The sequence below is a fragment of the Sphaeramia orbicularis genome, chromosome 20 (assembly GCF_902148855.1).
Source record: "Sphaeramia orbicularis chromosome 20, fSphaOr1.1, whole genome shotgun sequence".
In the NCBI taxonomy this organism is placed as follows: Eukaryota; Metazoa; Chordata; class Actinopteri; order Kurtiformes; family Apogonidae; genus Sphaeramia; species Sphaeramia orbicularis.
In genome coordinates, this window is record NC_043976.1 from 11,022,750 (window position 1) to 11,040,804 (window position 18,055).

The following is an 18,055-nucleotide window of genomic DNA, read 5'->3' on the forward strand; positions in this document are numbered from 1 at the left end:
CATGTAAACATTGACGACAGTTAGAAAGCGATGTGAATCAATAAAAGTAAATTTTTATTTTAGCCCTTTCATGCATAGTGGTCACTACAGTGGACAGTTATTCTACAGCTGTTCTCTTGTATATTCATGGATTTTATTGTTTTAGTTCCATATCAGCCAACACAGTGGATGCTCATGCATCATCTCATACACTGCAATTCATACTATTACTGTAACTTTATGTTCTTGATAAACCTGATCTGCACTAACATGTTTGAGTGTAAATTAATTGCTAATTGTTATTAGACTGTAATTAACTGTTTTCTTAATCTTTTTTTTTTTCAAATTATCTCCATGAAGTGAGTAATAACTAGCATTAGAGTATGTTAAAATGTGACAAAACATCAGATTAGCTGCATGAAAAATGTTTTTGTTTCTTAGTTTTCACACAGTATATCACTTTCTGATATTGCTTCTTTGCTTCAAAAATTAAACGCATGCTGCCCAGCTGAGTGGACATGTTTGTAACTCCATGAAGAAAAAAAAAAAAGGTTCTCTAAAAGATTTCAACCACATTGGTTTTTGTTTTTTTTTGGTTTTTTTTTGGTTTTTTTTTTTTTTTTTTTTCATGCCTAAAGAGGAATAAAAACAAAAAATCTTAACTAAGGTTCTCATAATTCATGCTTGAAGGGTTAAGAACAAAAGCTTAACTTCTTGTCAAATACTGACATCTTCATTGACTACTTTAGACTGTTTCTGTAGCAATGAGCTGTTGATCCCAGCGACTGCTCTGCCATTGATTAACCACCCTGTTGTCAAGATGAAGTGACGCGCGCTCCTTGGTTTCAACTCACTGCGATTGCGCACTCGAGATTTATCAACATGGCGGCGCCATTACAAAAATAAGAGCTTGTTTTCAGCGATTGAAACACTTGAAAAATAAAGACACAGTTGCGAACATGCATAGCGACAAGGTATATGATTCTTTTTTATACTTACCGTAAATACGAGGACTGTTTTTCAAACGGTGTTTTAAGAAATAGACGCTGTCTTGTTGATTTGTTGTGTTTAACTTGGTATTAGTTAAGCTGTTGTAGGTTAAAATGTCCTGTCGTTAAACGCAAATATGTCTTTATTTAGAAATTAACCAAGGAAGACACATGGAGGCCAGCTGACCTGAGAAGATATATTAGAGTAAGTTTGTGAGACTTCAAGAGAGAAATGATGAGGAGGAATGAAGAAGAAGAAGAGTAATGACAAATATGATTTAATAACATAACAGTTTTTCTCCCCCTTTTATAGGAGGAAGAACGAGGAGATTTCAGGAAACGAGATGAGTCTGAGAGAAAGCACCATCGTGGGGATTCCATAGAGAAACGGACCAGGGACCAAGAGAAGGAGTACAGAAGGGAAAAGGACAATATAAGAGAAAGAACAGATGAAAATGTAAAGGACAGATATTCGGAAAGAAGAAAAGAGGGCTCACGAGACAGGAGAGAGGAGAGGGACAAGGACAGGGAAAAGAGAAGAGAAAGAGACAGACAGGGAGATGTAAACAAGTATGTTGATGATTATAGAGAGAACAAAGACAGGAGGCGAGATAGAGAGGAAAGGCATGATAGGGAGAGGGATAAGGAAAGAAGCAGAGATAAGGAGAAAGAAAGAGTGAGAGACAGAGAAAAATACTATGAGGAGGAAAAAGGTAGAAGGAGGGAAGAGAGGGACAAGGAAAGAAGCAGGGATAAAGAGAAAGAAAGGGTGAGGGAAAAAGAAAAATACTATGATGAGGAAAAGGATAGAAGGAGGGAAGAGAGGGATAAGGAAAGAAGCAGAGATAAGGAGAAAGAACGGGCAAGAGAAAGAGAAAAATACTATGATGAGGAAAAGGATAGAAGGAGGGAAGAGAGGGACAAGGAAAGAAGCAGAGATAAGGAGAGAGAAAGGGCAAGAGAAAGAGAAAAATACTATGAGGAGGAAAAGGATAGAAGGAGGGAAGAGAGGGATAAGGAAAAAAGCAGAGATAAGGAGAAAGAAAGGGTGAGGGAAAAAGAAAAATACTATGAGGAGGAAAAGGATAGAAGGAGGGAAGAGAGGGACAAGGAGAGACGGAGAGAAGAACGAGACAGAGAACACAGGAATGAAAGGGAGAGAAGGAGAAATGAACCAAGTGGAGAAGAAGGAAGAGACAGAATAGAAAAGTATGAGAGAAATCAGAGAGATCGGCATCAGGAGAGAGAACGACACAAAGATGAATATGAAGTCAAGAGGAGTGAAAAAGAAAGGCGAGAGAGACCTGCAGACAGAACGCATTCTGAACTGAATGAGGAAAGAGGTAAAGATGCATCCAGGTCACATGATTCCTATTTTTACAGTTTACAATCTTCCTTAACATACTAATATTTTTTATTTTTGGGGGGATTTCAGATTATAGAGAAGAACGCAGAAAAGACAAAGATGAGAGAGAAAGGAGACACAAAGACAGAAGAAACTATGTAAATACTGTATCTTCAGTCACACTGAATGTCTGTCACTGTTATAATAGATTTAGGATCATTTTTATGATAATTTGAATTTAAAGATTACATCAAATCCTTCTATAACAGTGTCTTTCTTCTTTATATTTTTAGGATGACAAGCAGAAACCTGACAGTGACTCCAGAGAGCATCAGGACTTGAGGAAGTCAAGCGAAGAGGTTCTAGATCACCGTAGTGACAGAGAGCGAACAGAAAGGGACAAATATAAGGACAGAAGGTACCAAGAGGAGCGAGACCCAGAGAGAAATGACAGAGACAAGGCCAAAACTAAGAAGTCAGCATCTGAAACAAGTCATTCTCATAAGACAACCATTGAAACAGAGGTGAGTAGAGTACTTCTAATTTGTATTTCTTTTTTGTTGTAGCTTTTGGGATGACAGCAGTTTAATTTTTCAGTGTGTGATTTGCTTTTTGTGATTCAGGATGTAGTGATGGTATCTGGACACCAAGCACCTAGTCTGAAATATGTAGGAGACACAGAAGCACCTGTAAGATGCTCTTTTTGGTTACACTACTGAAAAAAAGAGCATTTTGTATTTCATCTCAAAACTGTTTACAGTTTGGTGCTGTATTTCTTCTACTCCACATGATAAATGGCAAAACACAAATAATATTAGGCAGTTATAATGTGGATTTTATCTTCCACCTATTGTTTCCTCTGCTAGCACAAACTCAATGCATGTTTCAGGTCTTCCTCCGCCTGGTCATAGCAATTTATGAGGTTTTTTAACCCATAAAGACCCAAATATCCATTATCAACCAAACCTATCTACTGATCTAAACTGTTTAATACCTGTTGATCCACTAATCCTATCAATCTATGTAAATAATTGGTGTAAAATACAGTTTGTCATCTTTTCATGGTCATCAGATATGACCCATTTGGACGTTCAGAGGTTCCGTAGTGAACGTGGAAACACTGTCATCTTCTACAACATTGATTCACCAGTAAAACCCATGGAGTTGGATCAATGACAGAGGATGGAGAGACTTTGTTTATGTTCAGTTAATCATGTATTTGAGTGAAAAAGTCACTTTTTCTTGAGTTTTGTCTGTTTTTGTTATAATAACCCTTAAACTCAATCTCAGCATGATGATTAAAGTACATCATCAATAAATTAAATATAGGAAAATACCTGATTTGCAGGTCTTCATGGGTTAAATTAGGCCTTTTCTGGTTAGAGTTTTGAGGAATGTTTCTGCTCTGTCTGAATGCCACCTGCTGTCTGTAATGTATATTGCACTGTGATTTTTCTTTGAACTTCAGATATACCACAATTTAATATAATCCCAAAGAGTCTTATCACATTTGAATAAATTATTGTAGAAACCTAATACTTAATGTATTTTCAACACCTCTGTAGATCACCAGTGATCAAGACGCTGCAGAGCCAGAATATGAAGATGACTTTGAGGTAATATAATAAACCATCAAAATATGTAATCAGTTACAACATTTGTTTTTATTTTCTTTTTGATTTTGTATTAAATATTTGTTTTTATTTCACACTTGCATGCTGTTGCACTTAATTTTCAAGAAACTGGTGAGTATCTTGGCTTTAATGAGAAGCTGTATTTTTTAGTAACAAGTGTTTTGGGTTTTATTATTATTATTAGGTATTTTGTTAGATGCTGTTGTAATAGGTGATGAATGGGATTTTTCACTTCAAAGGATTATGAGGAGGACTTTGAGGAGATGGATGAGAGTGCAAATGATAGTGAGGAGGAGAGGCAGTTATCAGAAGAGAAGGAAGAACTTTCAGATAAAAGGAGAGAGGAGATTAAGGCGATCCAGCGAGCCATGGACGAGGAGAATGAAAGAATGGGAACGGCTCAGTCTAGGCAGAGTCCCATCAGAGAGGAGGAAGATAGACCTAAATGGTCCAGAGGTAGGATTATTTTAAACAACCGCTCCTGCCTAAATGCTACATTCTATCCAGATTTATTCCAAGCATCTTGTTCATAATTTGTTGTCTCTGTGTGAAGGTTCCGAAAAGAACCAGAGTAAAACTTCCCAGCGAGGGAAGTTCATCAACTTTGTAGCCGCAAAGCAGCGTGAAATCAACAAGAAGGTTGCCACACAACAGAAGTAGGTTAATGCACAAAAAACAGAACAACACAGTATTTATTCATTCATTTATTTCTATATTTATTTTACATAAAGTACATGTTTTGTCAGTTAATCTGTATTTTTCTCACAACAGAAAACGCAGCACAGAGCTACTCCGTTTAATTGATTTGGATTTCTCAGTGACTTCCTCTCTTCTGGATTTGCCACCTGTCAATGAATATGACATGTACATACGAAATTTTGGAACAGCAAACACCAAACAGGTCAGTGTTTCAGTCGTTATTTTTGTACAACTCTTCTACCATCAAGAACATGATAGAAAAATGTGTAAATAATACCCTTTTTTGCATATCCAGGCTTATGTTCAGTGTAATGAAGACAACGCAGACCGGGACATTCAGACAGAAGAAATAGAGTTGTGTGAGAAATGGACACAGCATCCTCCGGAACACTATGGAGCCTGTGGAGGTAAAAAAAAAACAAAAAAAACAAGAACTCTCACGTCTTTGTGTGGTGATCCGTTTACAGTATATTTAGGTACAAAATTGTTTATCTTTGTGTCATAACAGATCCAAACCTCACACAAGACCCACAAAATAGGACCGTAAATGAAATTAACTTTGATTCAAAGCGTTTGACAGCGTTTCTACTCTCAGCTTCACAGGTTATATTTTATATATTTTATATACATTGCTTGATTTTTTTGTGGTCTGTAACCTGAACTAATGTGTTATTTTTTTCAATCAAGGTCATGGTCGTCCTTTTGGAAGAAGATCAAGCTGAGAGAGAATCTCTCAGAAAGCTTCAGAGTCAAACAGACACACTGTCTTTCAGTGATGGAAGTTTACAGCTCAACACTAAGCTGCCTTTTCTCTATGGTATATATTTACACCCCAGTGTAGGACACACACTGTAGATGTAGAAGTATTTTGTTACAAGAAACACCACAGTCGTTACTCTAATGCAGTGGTTCTCAAATTTTTTTACAGTGGAGTACCCCCTGAAATGTGTATGTGTGTGTGTATATATATATATATATATATATATATATATATATATATATATATATATATAATATATATATATATATGTATGTGTGTGTATATATATATATGTATGTGTGTGTATATATATATATATATGTATGTGTGTGTATATATATATATATGTATGTGTGTGTATATATATATATATGTATGTATATATATGTATGTGTGTGTGTATATATATATATATATATATATATATATATATATATATACATATATATATGTATATATGTATATATATATATATATATATATATATATATATATATATATATATATATATATATATATATGTGTATATACTTGGCCAAGTACCCCCAATTCTTGTCTCAGTAATTTTGATGGAAAAAATTAGGCAAAATTTGTTCCTGTGCCAAAGGTGTCTGTTTTTATTTTCAAAATTTTGTAACAAACAACATATTTAACTTTAATATATTAAAAATAACAAGTTTTGTGCAAAGTATAAACTGAAAAGTGCCCTCTTTCATTGCTCAGAAAAATAAATTAAATGATCATGAATGAATAAATAAACCTTTCATCAACAAAAAATAATTATTCAAATAAACTCATCTCAAATAATATAAAATAGAAATGGTCTTAAAATGTTACCAAAGCTTAAACAAGATGACAGACAATAATAATAATATAAAAAATAGCAAATATTAACATGAAATAAGGTCAGGAGTGTCAATTTTATTATATGAATGTATTTATTGTATTTTATATTTCAGCATTAATTCTCATTATTTATTTTGTATTCGGTACATGATGACTTATTTAATGTATTTTTCCCAAAAAATTTCAAGTACCCCGTGGGCTTCTTCCAAGTGCCCTTGGGGGTACATACACCCCACTTTGGGAACCCCTACTCTAATGTATCCTTTAGAAACCAGCATAATTACTCTATTCTGGTCGTTCTTTCCATTTTCCCGTTCTTCTGCCGCAGGTCGCAGCATCAGCCTGATCCACTTTTCTCAGGTCCAGAGGCACACCATGATGTCAGTCCACAAACCTACAACAAAACCCAGTGCTGTACGTCTTGACAGCTGCACTGTCATCTGCATCTGGAACATTTGGGAGCCATCCAAACCCCAGAAGATTCTTGTATATGAATCTGAGGTGAAATTTCAGGATTTCTTTTTTTGTTAAATGATAAACACAGGATGGCCAAAAAAGGCCCACACTCTAATATTTAGCCTTGTTAAACCTTTAGCTTTGATCATGGCATGTGTTCACCATGACATCATTTTGATAACTTATGCAATGTTACATCATGTATTTCCAATCCATCTTTATGCTCTCTAGCAAATGGATAGTTGTTTAAGAAATCAGTTGAGGTTAAAGAAGTTGATGGAGCTGAAACATATGAATCACCGTGGTAATTATCCAATGACAGGATCTTATCCATTTACTTTTTCAGCCAGACTGTGTATTGGCACATTATATACTTCACACTGAACAGAGGTGTCAGAAGTATTCACATTCATTACTCAGGTAGAAGTATAGATACTAGGGTTTAAAAAGACTTCTGTAGAAGTTGAAGTATCAGCTCAAGGTTTTTACTCAAGTGTAAGTGTAAAAGTACTGGTTTCAAAACTACTTAAAGTATAAAAATAAATGTAAGGGAAAAAAATGTCATTAAGACAAAAGCTTAGGTGGTGCCACAGGGGCCTATAGTGCACTACCCCACCTCCCCAAAAAACATTTTTCTAAAGGCCATAATGACTATAATGTTATATTAAAATGCTAATGCTGAAACATTTGGGATGCACTAGTCTACCTTTTTCAGCCGCATATATGCCCATTGAAAATGAACACATTTTAGTACAATGCAAATGTATTAAAGAACCATATATGTGTACTACTGAGCATTAACATGTGTTTAATGGAGCGAAAGATATGATGACTAGTTGAATGTAAGTATTGGAATGGTGCAAAAAGTCAGATGCGATGGATTGCGTACAAACCAATAGGGTGTCAGAATAATATATGTTTATACTTCTCATCCAACCACAATCCAAGTCACTCTATCCAGATGGAGCGATTTATCTGGATAGTTTTTTTTTTTTATTTGAACAATGACAAGCTGGAATGAAAACAAGCTGAAATGAAATAGGAGTAACGAAGCTATTTTTAAAATGTAAGGAGTAGAAAGTACAGATAATTACATGAAAATGTAAAGAGTAGAAGTAAAAAGTCAGCTGAAAAATAATTACTCCAGTATAGATAGCCAAAATTTCTACTTAAGTAAGGTAACGAAGTATTGGTACTTTGTTACTTGACACCTCTGACACTGAATATATGCACGTAGAGAGTTTTATTAGATATACTTTTAGTAAGTCTTTTACCATTTGAAATAACCCATGACAAGTTTTCTGGAAGTATTCTGTTGTTCCATTTAATGAGACATTCCACTCATAATGTGCCTTTCTCTCTGACCCAGGTGCTGTGTTGCTGCTTTAGCCCTGGAAAGGCCATATTGGTGTTTGCAGGCACATCTGTCGGCTCTGTGGTGCTGTGGGACCTGAGGGAGCAGGCTTGTAACCATTACCGCATAACGATAGGGGAAGATGAGTGGACCTTGAGACAGCCGTCTTTCTCCACAGGTATGTCAGATGTAAGTGGAGAAAGTCCACTGGGTGAAAGGATATTGACACTGACTTTTCAACTTTGCAGAGTGTTCCAAAATATCACTTCTGTTCAAATCAAATTATTAAATCCATAGGGCTACTAGTGATTATAGTGCAGCTTTTGCTGGTGCAAAGCCAGTGCAAATGAGAAAAATATTGGTTATAAAGCACAAAGCACCTGCAAAAATATAAATTTACTGATAACTATGCTGTCCAACAGATATTGTCAATGTAATGTACATCTATGCAGATGTCATTTGTATGGATGTACTATTCAAACATTCAATGCAAGATCATCCTCTTTTTATGCAGATACATACAAATAAGCCTCATTGCAAAAGAAAAGCATAAACTGCTTTACTCGGTTCAGATGGTGCAGTTACTGCTGAAAGCTGGTGTTAACTCACTTCTGAGTCACTACCTCTCCATGTATCTCTCTCCACAAATCTTTCCGATTGTGAGGCTTTAAGGACACTGAATTAATGTTTGATGTCAGGTGTAAACTTTCCAGATACATTGGACGGATCAGCTCAGTATGTGTGTTGTCTCTGAGATTTGGGCATTTACATTTAGACATGGCAGTAGTTAGACTGTTTGATTACCCATCCATATGTCTGTATTACATGTCAGTCACAAAGTGTAACCGCTGAAGAACACACATTCATGGCAGGCAGATCCTGACTGATCTGTTGTTAATGAATTTACTACTGCTTCACCATGCATAAATGCACAAAGTATCCTTTGGAGTTTAGAGACACTGTGACACACATCCAGCTCTGATACCAAACAGAACATCAGTGTTAATGTTTCAGTGAAATCCAAGATACACTGTGACATATAACATTAGATTGTGTTATAGACGTAAAATACTATAGAAGCCTGAACTTTGGTTTAATTATGCACAGCTTCTCTGTGTATAAAGACTTACAATTTGAGGACTTTTTTTCATTCAGAATACAATTACATTCTTAAAATCAGTAAGTTTATGGAAGTTGAAGCTGCAGGACCCGAAGTCCTGGGAAAGCTGGGCCCAGAACAAAACACTAAGTATAAATAAATTATTTTTCACATCGCTAACATGTCAAGTCACGAAATAGAGAAGCAGAGTCACACCAGACAAATCAACTGATCATAAAACTGATGTTATTTATATTCTCTATTTTTCATCCATTTTATGCTGTGAGGAAACAGAGGATAGAAACTACTTTTCTGGAGCCTTTTTTTCTTCAAGAGAATTAACTGCAACAAAATGCACTTTAGAAACATAAAGCTCTACAATGGAATTTTAAATTCATCCTATTTTACTTTTATCTTTCTTCACTGGTTTCACTGTAACTTGATAAAAATTGACAAAACATTTCACTGGTTTTGTGTTTCTGTACACTTACATCTCCTGCATTCAGGCCACTAGGTTTCAGTATAGGATAAATGCTACTTTCTTTTAATAGTAATGTATTCTGCAACTGTATGTCAAATACATGTTATACAAGTAACCTTTTCAACTCTTTAAGATAAGATAAGACAAGATAAGATACGCCTTTATTAGTTCCATAAGGGGAAATTCCAGGTTACAGCAGCAAAGCACAAAAAGCACACAAGAAAAGCACACAAGAGCAGAAGAAGTGTAAAATCAAAAAATAAAGACAAATCGAAAAAGCTATAAATACTATTAACAGTTGTGCATATGTTGATCCTTGTACTATTTACAGTTGTGCGTATGTTGATCATGCTACAGGTTGAACAGGGATACAGTTTATTTTAGTTTCTGTTGTGGAGCCTGACCGCTGCATGAAGGAAAGACCTGCGATACCTGTCCTTCACACACTTGGGGTGTCTCATCCTGTCACTAATGGAGCTCCTTAGTGCAGTGAGTGTGTGTTGGAGGAGGTTGGAGTCTTTGTCCATCATGGAGGACAGCTTGGCTGTCAACCTCCTCTCCCCACTTCCTCCACCTGTTTCACAGGACATCCTAGGGTAGAGCTGGGCTTCTTTATCAGTTTGTCCAGCCTCTTCCTGTCAGCTGCTGTGATCCTGCTCCCCCAGCAGACCACACCATAGAAAATGGCAGAGGCCACAACAGAGTCATAGAAGGTCCTCAGGAGTGCCCCCCACACCCCAAAGGACCTCAGCCTCCTGAGCAGATAGTCTGCTCTGACTTTTTTGTAAAGTGCAGTGGTGTTGTCAGTCCAGTCCAGTTTATGGTTCAGATGAACACCCAGGTACTTATAAGATGTCACCATCTCAATGTCCCTTCCCTGGGTGTTCACTGGTGATGGGGGGTGTGGGGGCACTGACCAAAGTCCACAACCAGCTCCTTGGTCTTACTGGCATTGATCAGGAGGTGGTTTTGCTGGCACCAGTTAGTTAGTTAGTAGAGTAGGGATAAATGTATAAATATCTGTGAGGCACAAAATTTACCATGTGTGGATGAGTCAGGCTAATTTATGCAACCAGACACCAGGCACATGTTTACAGAACTGCTTTGTCTCACTTTATGTTGACTATAAGAAGCACCTTGATCTTTTATATCTTGTTGCTTATTTGACTGTTTACATTACAGGCCCAGATGAATGAGTGTCAGCAGGTAGTTAGCGCTGAGCTTTTGTTGCTGCTGTATGGTGATTCATTACTGCTTTTGGCCTTTTCTCCTGTCTCTTCATCTTTTTCGCTTACACTTCAAGGCTGTTTCTTATGTAACCGTAGCAGTGATTCAGTATGTGCTGATACCGTCTCTTCTTTAATCTTGTCATCACAGACGCAGTGATGGCTGGTTCAGGCCATTTGTCATCTGTGACGTCTGTAGAAGTGGTGCCCTCTGCTATAGCTGGAGGGCTGAGGCCAGAGGTCCCCCTTTTGGCTTCTGAGGAAGGTATGGAATGGTATAGGGATGGTTAACACATTGATTATCACGTGCATCGGTTTATAAATGATACACAGCTGACTGTTGTTGTGTGTGTGTGTGTGTGTGTGTGTGTGTGTGTATGTGTGTGTGTGTGTGTGTGTGTGTGTGTGTGTGTGTGTGTGTGTGGTGTGTGTGTGTGTGTGTGTGTGTGTGTGTGTGTTGAAATCCAGAGTCAACAGGACTGTCTTTCCAGTTGGCGTCTTTGGATGAAAGCGGAGTTTTAAATTTCTGGGTAGGTTATGTAACCGAGCTGATGTTGAACAGCTTTTCTGTACACATAAACAAATGTGTTGATGGAATTGCATAATATGTTGTCTGTGTTTTTCAGGTGGTGGTAGAACTTCCAAAAGCCAATGAGTCAGGTTCACAAACAGATTTAGGTATGAGAATCCCATTTTCATGCACCTCCTCTCTTCCATGAGTGTACGTGTCTTTAACACACTCTGAAATATTGGTAATAACTTGTCAAGGACACAGAGACATGATTCTCACATTAGAACTGGATTATAAAACATTAATGATAATTACGGCAATATCATTTTGTATCTGTGATCATTATTATTACCATAATATAGTCTTTTAGTCATTTTATTAACATTATCAACATAAACTGCAGAAATATTTCAATGTTTTGTTGTATTCCATAATTTTACCCATGCATATTGTGATGAAATACATGTCAGCATCATAACTGTGTGGGCTGCCCCTATAGGCTATGGCTGAACCAGACTGAATTTAACTTACAACTTTATAAATGTTGCAGAACCTTTATTAGAATAACAACCTGCATTAAATGATTAGAAAACTCTTTGTTATCAAGTTGCCCCTATCACTTTAATCTGGTTCCCTAAAAACAGCAGTTAACAACACAGCACAAATAAGGTACAAAAATGTGTTTTATTCACTCACTGGCCTCTTTATTGGGTACACCAATGCTTGTCATATTATACCACCACTAGCGCGTTGACCTGTGGGTATCCACAGGTTCTAGATGTGGTAATTTCTGTGCTGTTATGTATTCATGCATGCTGTACCGCATTTGTCCAGCAGTCACCACCAAAGTGTTCTGGGTATAGCAATGTGATTGTAAGGCTATTACATTCCAAAATTACTAATATTTCCCAAAATATTGGTCCTGTCAACTTGCCATTTTCGCTAGTCTGTTCCTTGACCAAAAATACATAAGTATGACAAACTGCAGCAGTCAGCCCCTCTGGATTTTGTGTGAATCCCCAGACAGACATACACACACGCACAGAGGCCACTTGGCTTTTATAATATAGATAAAGAATAATTCAAAACCCCAAGTAACATGTCTATGTTTAATGTCTCCAATTTTAACCCAGGACAAATAACAGGCATTAAACTTGAGAGAATGGGGTGGCTTACCTGGTACAGCGTACACCACATTGGCTAAGGGTTTACCACAGTGGCCTGGGTTCAATCCAAGCCTGAGGCCATTTGCAATGTATCATTCCCATATTCTCTCTCCCTCTTGATCCCCTATTCTCTTCCCCCCTCCCATCTGCCTGCAGCTCGACTATCCAATATAGGCAAGAAAAAGGCCAAGAAAAAAATGATTTGACATTTATTCCGATAGTTATCAGTACTGGCTGATAGATTTTTTAACATAGTGCTTTATGTAAAGTGGCTGAATATATAACAGCAGTGCTACCTATTGGTCAGGGTTTTAAAGAGGGTTTCTTTCAGGGATCACCCTGAAAGAAACTGTTTATTAAAAATTGATACAGTATTTTTGAGAATTGATACAGTAGCACAGAACATATTATCACTACACTCAACTGTATCATCATTTGCCCCTTCCTCCTGCCACAGCCTCTGTTTTCCCCTCTTGCAGGACTCAGGCCTGGGGGTAAAGTCAAGCTTCTTCACAGCTCTTCTCTCCTCACCACTGAGAGGTAGGATTGGTAAATAGCCTCTAATGATCATCCATCACTGCCAGTAAGTGGGCTCAAAATACCCACCATGTCTTTGATTAGTGGGACGCAGCTGCTCAGCAGTGGTCATACGATCCTGTTTGTTATCCACCATGGGCCTTTGTTTTTGTCACCTCAACATTTGATTGCAACATATCTGTGGGCATTTTTGCACAGTGTGAACGTGACGCAGTGTCATGTTCTACTGTGGCCCCATTTGTTTTTGACAGGGAATGTTTAAACGTTTGACCTCAGGTTTGGCATGTCCTCATACTCTGACTGTCTGTTTCTTAGGGTATCACAGCGAGAGGCAACAAAAACAGGACCGTTACAGACACTTCAATTGAAATTCCTTCCATCCGACTCGAATCATTTCTTTATTGGCACTAATATGGTGAGCAGAATCTTTTCGGCCACTGTGTGATGCTCATACATTCCATGACTTCTGTGCCTTATAATTGTTCATATCATTTCTGTTGTAGGGTATAGTCAGCCATGGAACAAGCCATGGTTTAAGAGCTCTACCAAAGTTTTACAGATTTCACGAGGGTGGAGTCCGACCTGTTGATGTCAACTCGATCAGCTTTTCCCCCTTCAGACAACACTTATTCTTGGTAAGAAATCAGATTTTGTGCTACACCCCAAAGATTAAAAAAAAAAAAAAAAAAAAAATCCCTTTATTATTTTTTTAGCAGTGTTAAACAGTTGGTTTGTGTTTTTATGCACAAATACTTTCTACCTGCCAGGTGGGCTGTGGGGATGGCAGCATCAGGCTTCATGTGGTCAGCTATGAACAGCCTTTGACGGAGTGGAATAACCTCACAGCAGGTGAACCAGTGGTCTCAGTGCAGTGGGCACAAACCAGGTCCACAGTCTTCTGTGTGCTTGATGCCGCCTCTAACTTTCACATATGGGACCTGTTGAAAAATGAAACGGAGCCTGTTGTCACTGAAAGGATCAATGCTGACCGGTAACACCTGACACATCACACTAATGATGCATTTTTACAACACTTTTACATTTGTTGTGTGTGTGTTTTTTTTTCTTTATTAATACGTTTTGTTTTGTTTTATATTGTTATTAGGGTGACAGCAATGGCTACGTTTGGAGACTCAGGACAACAAAACACATATTCAGGAGTAGCACTAGCACATGAGTCAGGAAAAATAGAAATACAGTATTTCACAAAGAATTTGACAGTGCCCAGCCCTGCAGAAGATGAGAAACTGGAATGTTTAATGAAAGAAGCCTTCTGAACACCGCATATCGTATGACCTGCATGCCAGTTAAAAATATACAGTTTGTGTATAATCTCTGGAAAATCATTAGGATCAGTTGTTTGGCTAAATCTGTTCTTGTTTAGTAAATACTGTCAGTTTGTACTGTTGTTTTTCCTAGTTAAGTTTATTATGTTACATTTTTCAAACCCTAACATAGGTACCAAAGATTCTCTTCAGGGGCCTTAGTGCATTTTACATCTTCTAGGAATAATATAATCTATACATACACACAGACATATACAGATGGGTGACAAATTAAAGGAAAAATCAACATCAACAGAGTGTCATAATATGGTCACCAGAACAGCTGCAATGCATCCACTGTACAGGTCTGTGCTAACTTAATTCAATTCAGTTTTATTTGTAGAGCCCTATATCACAACAAGGTTGTCTCACAGGGCTTTACAGAATTAGTTGGATATGAAAATAAACAAAAGTCAAATAAACGGCAGATGAAGGAACTGAATTAATGTCCTGGGTATCCCCTGTCCTTAGACCCTCCTTCTTGACAAGGAAAAGCTCCAAAAACCCAGTGAGAGAAGAGAAACCTCAGGGAGAACCACAGTGAAGGAGAGATCCACTCCCATGGACAGACAGGCTATAGATGCACCAGGACTGATGGACGTCCATTTGCAGATGTAGTTCCAGTCTGTAAGCTTAACTAACTTAACTTAAATACTGAAAGGATTAAAAAATATTCCTTCATTTGATGTTTTGATGATTAATATTGTCTAAGTACAGCAATTCACCCATAAGATGTCCATAAGTGTTCAACTGTGTTTAGACCTGGTGATATGACCTACATCACAGGTGTTAAACATGAGGCCTGGGGGCCAAATCTGGCCCGCCAAAGGGTCCAGTCTGGCCCCTGGGATGAATTTGTGAAATGCAAAAATTACACCGAAGATATTTATAATTTTAGTTCAGGTTCCTAATTTAATCTGAAGTGGGTCGGATCAGTAAAATACTATCAGAATATCCTATAAATACTCACAACTCCAAATTTTTCTCTTTGTAAATTTAAAAATTTTCATGTCATTTTACTGTATTTACACTGAAATAAACTATAATTTCACAAAAACGCTAATATCCTGAACAAATATGAGCATTTCAAAATATCTGAAGTGCAAGTTTCCAATATTCTGCCTGTTATTAAATGTTTTGTGTATTTGTAGATCCACTGTGATATGTAAGTTGTAATTTACATGTGTAAATGAAAAACTGAGACATAATATTTTTTAAAATTGCTTCTGGAAGAGATTTAAAGTGGTGTATGACGCATACTATCTGGCCCTGGACCGACTTTCGGCATTTTCTGGGAAGTGACACCGTGACTGAAAAACACAGTCAGAAAGACTACCATATAAACTCTGGTGACGTGGGTGGAATACTAAACGGCGCATGCGCACTTTTGTCATAGACTAGCATTCTATAAATGCGACGAGCGGAGCAAAAACCGTTCCACACGGGTTCCAGTCCCAGAGCGCTTCATACAGGATTACCACACTTTTGCTGACTTCCACTATGCAACATGGCGGACGGCGTATTGAGCTGTTTTCCGGTCCCGGAGCGGCCCCAAACCCCTCACATGGTTGACTACAAATGATGCGCTTTCTCAGGTAAGCTAACCTTACAAAGGCCCAGACCTTTGTTCTAATGGAGCCCGAGGTGTGTGTGTGTGTGTGTGTGTTTTTGTTTGCTTGTGTGTGTGTATGCAGAGCTTTGCTCTGCCGCTATGACTGCAATGGCCTTATTATTATTAGTATTATTATTATTATTCACCAGTTAAAGGAGGCCACACGTGTTGAACTGGGCCTTGGGTCATAACCCCACTCATCCTAGAAGCGTCCTGTTGAGCTGTGTGTTTGCTAATGTGGAATTTTGGACCAGTTTAGCCTCCGTGCTAGCGCTAGCATGCCAAGTTTGCCAAAATTGTAAGTTAAACTGACTGTAGATGTGAGTGAAATGGTGTAAATGTAACTGCATCAGATTGAATAACTCTGATAAATAGATGAGCTCACTGATTTCAGTGAATTTACCTTTGGAATAAATAAAGTTATCTTATCATGTTTCAGGACTTTATGATATTGTCAATTAACCCATAAAGACCCAAACATCCATCACCAACCAAGACCATCTACTGATCTAAACTGTTTAATACCTGTTGATCCACTCATCTTATTAATACATGTCAATAATTGGTGTAAAATGTAGTTCTTCATCTTTTCATGGTCATCAGATATGACCCATTTGGACGCTCAGAGGCTCCGTAGTGAACACGGAAACACCGTCATCTTCTCCAACATTGATTCACCAGTCAAACGCATGGAGTGTGATCAGTGCCAGTGGATGGACACACTGGGCTTATGTTCAGTTAATGACAGATTGAACTGAAAAAGACACTGTTTATTCAGTTTGATCTGTTTCTGGTAGAAGAACCATCAACTGTAATCTGAGCTTTAATGAACATCTACATGATCAGTCAATTCAGTATAGGAAACTATCTGATTTATAGCAATAAAATACAAAGTACAGAAGATATATTATAATCAATGGAGATACAGTCTACTCTCGTTAAACCGCCCGCCATTATACCGCCATTTTCGCTCACCGCCGACCAAAACCATTGCACAAAAATCCCCAATGCATTATTCCATTATATACCGCCATTTCCACCTATCGCCATCCGCCAGCCCAGTTCCATGCACAAACAACACTTATACCATTGATTTCCCGACCGTTATACCGCCAGCATGATTGCCATCGAGTACACATACATTTTAACAATGCACTGAAACAAACGCGCCAGACGCTGATCGCGACAAGCTACGAGTAGGTCTACGGAACGGCCACCGTTCATTTATCGCAGAACACTCAGTAGGTCAGGATGTCGGGAAGAGGACGTGGGATTAAGCCAAAGCCTCAAGATGATGGGGTGTCATTTCCCGACACAGTATAATAATGCTTAAAATGTTTCCCCACTTAAAATGATCCCATACAACATAACAGAATCAAGATTTATTTAGAAACGCAATTAGAACGGGTTAACGGAGGCAGCATAGACATCATATAGTAAAGACATGCACATTATGGACGCAACCCGTTGTAACGCCATTTTCGCTATACCGCCAATTTGGCCGTGAACGGAAGTTGGCGGTATAACGAGAGTAGACTGTAAATCACTTAAGAAAGGTTAGATAGAAAGAAAATTCATTTGTGAGCTGACACTAAAGTAGTGCTGGACCTTTATGGGTTAATGGACACTGTTCTTTGCTTGTGATGTTCATTGTTTGGTTTAATATTCTTCATCTTATCATTTCAGATGGGCCATGCTGACTGTCTCATCAGTGTTGTGTCACAGTGGTCTGGTTCGGTCCATGACTCCTGAGTCTGTCAGACCTCTGGAATCTGTCAGCGCCGATCACAAGGTGAGCCACACAGCCAACATCAGTTTATGATCAAATGAAAAGCTTTCAATTTTTGTGACTTAGTCCACTTTAAAACAACACAATTTATGTTGAAAATTAAAAAAGTAAATAAGTAATAATAATCTGTTGCCTGTTTATATTCAGAGCTTGATTAAAATATGGGAAAGTATTTCTAATTTCAGAGGAAGTCATGAGGAAGTTCTTCACTGATGTCATGTCTTCCTCGGCGTCTGTGTCATTTTCA

General features: G+C 37.8%; 1 protein-coding gene across 4 annotated transcripts; it reads left to right on the plus strand.

Moving 5' to 3' along the window:
• The first annotated feature begins 853 nt into the window (after positions 1 to 853).
• dync2i1 (dynein 2 intermediate chain 1) lies at positions 854 to 14,717 on the plus strand. 4 transcript variants are annotated; one of them, XM_030123110.1, is made up of 24 exons: positions 854 to 953; positions 1,120 to 1,173; positions 1,282 to 2,311; positions 2,404 to 2,471; positions 2,607 to 2,837; positions 2,937 to 3,002; positions 3,879 to 3,929; positions 4,053 to 4,058; positions 4,187 to 4,403; positions 4,501 to 4,603; positions 4,719 to 4,848; positions 4,942 to 5,053; positions 5,155 to 5,249; positions 5,334 to 5,463; positions 6,581 to 6,753; positions 8,078 to 8,240; positions 11,020 to 11,133; positions 11,337 to 11,398; positions 11,495 to 11,546; positions 13,025 to 13,085; positions 13,398 to 13,497; positions 13,586 to 13,717; positions 13,850 to 14,073; positions 14,188 to 14,717. In XM_030123110.1, exons 1-24 carry the CDS (start codon positions 939 to 941, stop codon positions 14,357 to 14,359), a joined length of 3,561 nt encoding a protein of 1,186 aa, XP_029978970.1. In that variant the 5' UTR covers positions 854 to 938; the 3' UTR covers positions 14,360 to 14,717. The 4 variants fall into 4 exon arrangements, with proteins under 4 accessions (XP_029978970.1, XP_029978971.1, XP_029978972.1 ...); XM_030123111.1 differs by lacking the exon at positions 4,053 to 4,058; XM_030123112.1 differs by lacking the exon at positions 2,937 to 3,002.
• Positions 14,718 to 18,055: the final 3,338 nt, after the last annotated feature.

Bases quoted from the DNA above. Each gene is read 5' to 3' on its own strand.
- dync2i1 (XM_030123110.1), top strand. The intron at 3,003-3,878 runs GTAAGATGCTCT...ACACCTCTGTAG, and splicing joins TAGGAGACACAGAAGCACCT to ATCACCAGTGATCAAGACGC. The intron at 11,547-13,024 runs GTATGAGAATCC...CCCCTCTTGCAG, and splicing joins AGGTTCACAAACAGATTTAG to GACTCAGGCCTGGGGGTAAA.